Source organism: Caenorhabditis briggsae (genome assembly GCF_000004555.2).
Source record: "Caenorhabditis briggsae complete genome, chrIII, whole genome shotgun sequence".
NCBI classification, from domain to species: domain Eukaryota; kingdom Metazoa; phylum Nematoda; class Chromadorea; order Rhabditida; family Rhabditidae; genus Caenorhabditis; species Caenorhabditis briggsae.
The window spans coordinates 1,517,529-1,522,606 of record NC_013490.2 but is presented as its reverse complement, the minus strand read 5'-3'; the positions used below and the strand labels follow the sequence as shown (position 1 = coordinate 1,522,606).

At 37.2% G+C, this 5,078-nt stretch overlaps 3 protein-coding genes across 3 annotated transcripts in view; 1 reads left to right on the top strand and 2 right to left on the bottom strand.

Annotated features, from left to right (window-relative positions):
• Positions 1-2,246, bottom strand: part of Cbr-mrg-1 — a gene marked incomplete at both ends in the record, with an annotated part of 4,325 nt that extends 2,079 nt beyond the window's left edge. The window contains 3 exons of the mRNA XM_045243399.1: positions 254-476; positions 1,069-1,217; positions 1,755-2,246. Of these exons, the coding sequence (XP_045095793.1) occupies positions 254-476; positions 1,069-1,217; positions 1,755-2,246 (864 nt within the window). The remainder of the gene's footprint in view (positions 1-253; positions 477-1,068; positions 1,218-1,754) is intronic.
• Positions 2,247-3,061: 815 nt separating this feature from the next.
• Cbr-hpo-21 lies at positions 3,062-4,203 on the top strand (the record flags this gene model as incomplete). Its single annotated transcript, XM_002640830.1, has 4 exons — positions 3,062-3,142; positions 3,196-3,333; positions 3,749-3,895; positions 4,027-4,203. 4 exons carry the CDS (start codon positions 3,062-3,064, stop codon positions 4,201-4,203), a joined length of 543 nt encoding a protein of 180 aa, XP_002640876.1.
• Positions 4,204-4,647: 444 nt separating this feature from the next.
• Positions 4,648-5,078, bottom strand: part of Cbr-unc-71 — a gene marked incomplete at both ends in the record, with an annotated part of 5,664 nt that continues 5,233 nt past the window's right edge. Inside the window, one exon of the mRNA XM_045243398.1 lies at positions 4,648-4,930. Coding sequence (XP_045095792.1) covers positions 4,648-4,930 — 283 coding nt within the window. The remainder of the gene's footprint in view (positions 4,931-5,078) is intronic.

Sequence of the window (5,078 nt, the reverse complement as noted above, 5' to 3'; positions counted from 1 at the left end):
CTTTTTTTTATTCCGACAATATATGCGCGCGAACGGTGTACCTATGTCGTCCATATGAGGCGCCGCGCCAACCCTGTGTGCTCAAAAATTATATTTTTGTGAATTTCAGACCATTCGTAATAAATTTTCAGTGATTATTGAGCCATTTTTCTTCACTTTTAGACTATTTTCAGTTGATTTTGGCTCATTTTTCCTGGATTTTGGCTCATTTTTCATCGATTTCCAGCCATTTCCAGCCGATTTTTCAACTTACACTCAAAATTCTGTGCTCCCAATCGGTGTGTGCCAACAATTCGGGAAGTTTCGACAACAGACGAACTAGATGAATGATTCCATACTCTTGCGAGTGTCTGAATCCTCGATCGACTACGGTATTCGTGGCAGCGTGCGCCGGTAGATTCATTTCCAACGCCTTCATTCGGATCAGCTCGAGATGTTGGTGTCTTTCTTGGTGGTACAGTAGTTGAACGCTGGAACTGAATAAATATCGTTTTAAATCGCGCATTTTTGATTGATTTATCGATTTTTCTAGGTGATTGTATTTCTTCACCGATTTTCCTTAATTTACAGATCAAAATTGCTAAAATTAACCCAAAAAAGCTCATTTTTAGAGATTTGTATCACTAGAAATCGCTCAAATTGGGCAGAAATGTCATTTTTTTGCAAAATTTTCGACTTTTGAGGGATCTTTTAAGATCGCTTTCCTCCTATTTCGAAATGTTTTTTCAACTCAAAAATTGCAAAAAAACTAAGCCACAATTTTATTTTTTTTTTCTTGAGTTTTCTGAAAGTTTTTAGGGCTACAAATCGCTATTGTAGAGGATTTTTCGAGCTTGAAATCACTCAAACTGGTCAGAAATGTCTTTCTTCGATTTTCAGGGATTTTTAGATCAAATTTATCCCCATTTTAACCTAGTTTAGGGTGAAGAATCCCGATTTTCGGTGTTTTTATAAACTTTTTCCAACTCAAATTGCCGAAATTGACTCAAAAATCGTCATATTTTGCGATTTTAGTAGCTAGAATTCGGTTAAATTCCAATTTTACACCTCAAATTCGCTAAAACTAACCCACAAACGGCATTGAAATAGTCGGCCACACCACGAGCGGTACAAATCATTGCCAAATTGGTGATACGGATGTCTGTACTGTCGTATTCGATGACCACATCGTCAATGTTCTCTAGATCCGCGTTTTTGGCCGGCAGCGTCTTGATGTACTGAAAAAGCGAAAATTTCGGTTTTTGAGCTGAATTTTGTGATTTTTAGCTGAAAATGGGATTTTTGAGCCGAAAATTGAGATTTTCGAGCAGAAAATTTAGATTTTTTAGCTAAAAATTGTGATTTTTGAGATGAAATTCGGGATTTTTTAGCTGAAATTTGAAATTTTTGAGCTAAAATTGGTGTTTTTGAACTGGAAATCGAGATTTTTGAGCATATATTTCTAGCTCGATAATCCGATTTTCAGAATATTTTTTATCAAAAATCACAATTTTCAGCTCAAAAATCCCAATATTTAGTTCAAACATCTCTATTTTCAGCTCAGAAATCTCATTTTTAGCTTGAAAATCACAATTATTTCAGCTCGAATATCGCACTTTTCAGAAACAAGATAACTGGTCTGCTAATTTTTGTAAAACTGAAAATTCGCTATTTCGGCTCAAAATTGATCAATTTTGATCAAAAATTCACGATACGAGCTCAAAATTAGCTTTGAAAATTCAATTTTCCGTTCATTTTCCCTCAAAAACGCTCACGTCAGTGATAATTCGATCGATAGAGTGCTCGGCAGGAATTTTACTGACGAATCCTTTCCGAATCGCCGTATAGTCATCGACAAGCATCGTAGCGAGTGCTGGTGGCAGTTCAAAGTTCGTGGAGACTGTTGGATATGGAAATCTCTTCCTTTTTGTGGATTTTTTAGTAGTTTTAGCAGAAGGAGCCGACTCGTCGTCAGAAGATGCGTATCTGGCTACAGTACTCTTTCTTTTTGGCGCTTTTTTGGATTTCGGGTCATTTGGAACGCCGAATTTCGCATGATAGTCTGTCAAAGTGCCCGGAAACATTCTGTCTTCTTGCTCTTCAAATCGAATCTTCTCATCGAAGCGTTTCGCCCAACCCTGATAGTGTACAATGTAGAATCCTTCGGAATCTGGCTTCTCGTGGACCGATTGAATACGTGCGGCGTAGGCACCACCGTTATAGATGCATACGAATTCTTCCTTCTCTTTGTATCGTTCGAGGGGCATCTGTTGGGGTTGGCTGGAACAAAAAAAATTTGAAAAAAATTTTTTTTTTGAAATTCAAATTTACGAGAAATCGGTCAAAAATGTGATTTTCAGGCGTTTTTTATAGTGAAAAATTCATACAGACCCTTCAAATTGCAAAAATAAGTGAAATTTTCAGAAATTTGAAAATTTTTCAAAATTTCGAATTTTTCGAAAAATCGCGCAAAAATTTTTCAGAGGGTTTTCAATTAAAAAAATTCATTTTTCTGGGTCCTTGGATCTTCGAATTGACATTTTAACATAAATTTGAAGAAAAATTGTTTTAAATTCCTGAGAATTTTTTTTAATTCTTGAAAAATCAATTTTTTATTTTTTTTTCCGATTTTTCGATTATTTCGATGCATTTTTTAACGGAATTCGTTTTTTTTTCAATTTTTCAATTTATTTTTTCAGAAAAAAAAGCTGAAAAATTGATTTTTTACAGCTTTTTTTGGAGTTTTTTTCATCAAATTTTCTTTTTAAACTCCCCAAAATGAGAAAAAAACAAAAAAAAATCGCTGAAATTTTCAGAAAAATTAAAATATTTTCAGATATTTTCAGCACGAAAAACCAACAAAAAACAAATTTGAGCCAAGGCTCCGCCCCTTTTGCTTTGCAAATCCCCCGCACACCTTTTTCGGGATTTATTTTAGTCGTTCCGCAAACACCGCGACGCGCAATTGCACTATAAATTTTTGCGACGTCACCCAGTTCAAACTACTCCGTTTTCAGTCGATTTTTCAGCTATTTTTTGAGATTTTCCAGATTTTTTTTTTGCAAAAAACGAAATTTCAGCGATGTCCGACGAGCGAATCACCGTTGTGAACAAGTGGGACGGACCAACTGTCAAGAATGGGCTCGATGAAGTTGTCAAGAAGGTTTTTGTCGATTTCGGGGGGTTTCAGCTCATTTTTCATTAATTTTCTTGCAGATTCTCAACGACAAGGTCGGATGGACGGAGCAGCACAATTTGATGAACTTGCGCCTCTTGATCTCGTTCATCGGCGTCGCTTTTTCGGCATTCGCTTGTGGATACGACTTCTATGCGCCGTTCCCGAAATCTAAGATTGTAAGGGAGGGAAATATGGATTTTTAGTGGAAAAAACCTTGAAAATCGCGGAAATTCAGGGTTTTTAGCATGAAAATTATCGAGTTTTCAGGTCAAAATAGTTTTTCTACGATTTTGAGGTTTACCTCGATTTCTAGACGCTTCCCCTGGTTTTGAACAGCATAGAATGCTCTGAAGGTCGATTTTTCTAGCTCAAATGCTTCAAAACGATGAAAATCGCCTAAATTCTGGATTTTAGTTTGAAATTTTCAGATTTTCAAGAAAAATGTTTTTTGGTTTTGAGCCTTTTCCAGATATCTAGACGTTTTTTTCAACTTTTAAGCCCAAAAAAACGCCTTCAGCCTCCATTTTTAAGCTTACAATCTTTCAATTCCCTCGTTTCCCACTCAAAAATTTCTATTTTCGCGATTATCAGGTGCTCCTCGTGTGCTCCGTCTCTTATTTCATCTGCATGGGAGTGCTCCAACTGTTCCAGTGGTACGTCGAGAAGGACTGCTTCTACGAGGCCAACGAGGTCGACGGAAAACAGACCCGTAAATGGGCGTGGAGCTCGGAAATCAAGGTAAAATTGGCTGAAAATTGCACATGCTGTGAGAAAAATGTCATAAAATGTGCAAGAAATCATGATAATCGGCTTAAAATGCGTTTTTTAGCTCAAAATTTCATTTTAAACCCAAAAAATAATTTTCTCAGGCCCACGACGACAAATACGTGCTCTCAGCGGAATTCAAGAAGGAAGGACGCTCAGGACAGGGAAAAATCATCAAATCGATCGGCGCCTATATCGATAACGACGGAGAGATCATGATTCCACTCGTTCAGAGGGAGGTCGACGATTTGTGGGCTCGTCTCATTCGCTCAGAACAATAAATTTGATTTTTCGAGAATTTTGAGCGGAAAAATCAGAAAAATCGATGGTTTTTTACCGTTTTTCTCTCTAAAATCTCATTTTCCCCCTCATTTATTATTTCCTCTTCTCTGCTTTTAATCACTGTCTCCATGGGTGGTCCTTTTCTTTTCGCATCATCTGTATGTCTGTCTGTGTCTCCAAAATCTCTCTTTTAAAACCAAACATTTTCAAAAATCCGATTTTTTTCATATTTTTTTTCCATTGCCGCTTTAAATATCTATATATATATATACATTTTTTAGTAAAAATGAGCAAAAAATCAGGGGGAAGAAATGTGAGTGAGGTAAAAGTGAGGGGTAAAATTACATGAAAAATAGATAACAAGGGGGGCAAAAAGAGACAAAAAATGGTAAATACCCGTAGTTAGTATTATTGAGTTTCTTGGGGGAAATAGGAGAAAATTCCTAATTATGCATACTATTCGTCATTTCCAGCTTAAACGGATCGCTAAACAACGAGGGACTTTGTCTGAAATTATAGTTATTTCCACTGGAAGATCCATTGACCAGCGACGGTGGATCCCAGCAGCCTCCCGGATCACCAGGATCCTCGCATCCTCTAGAAGATTCTGTGTTCGATCCGACGTCGTGATCGGCTTCCACAGCTGAGAGTTCCTCTTCGCCAGTGTATCCATGGTCTAGACGTCCGCCGGATAGAAGCGGGTGGTGCGATTGGTTTTGGAGAATTCTGGAAAAAGGGGAAATTTAGAAAAAATCGCAAAAAAATTGACTGAAAACGGTTGATTTTGAGCCGAAATAGTGGATTTTCGCTTTTTCAAACATTAGCAGACCCATTCTCTCGTTTCTCTGCGTCTCTCGTGGGTCTGCTAGTGTTT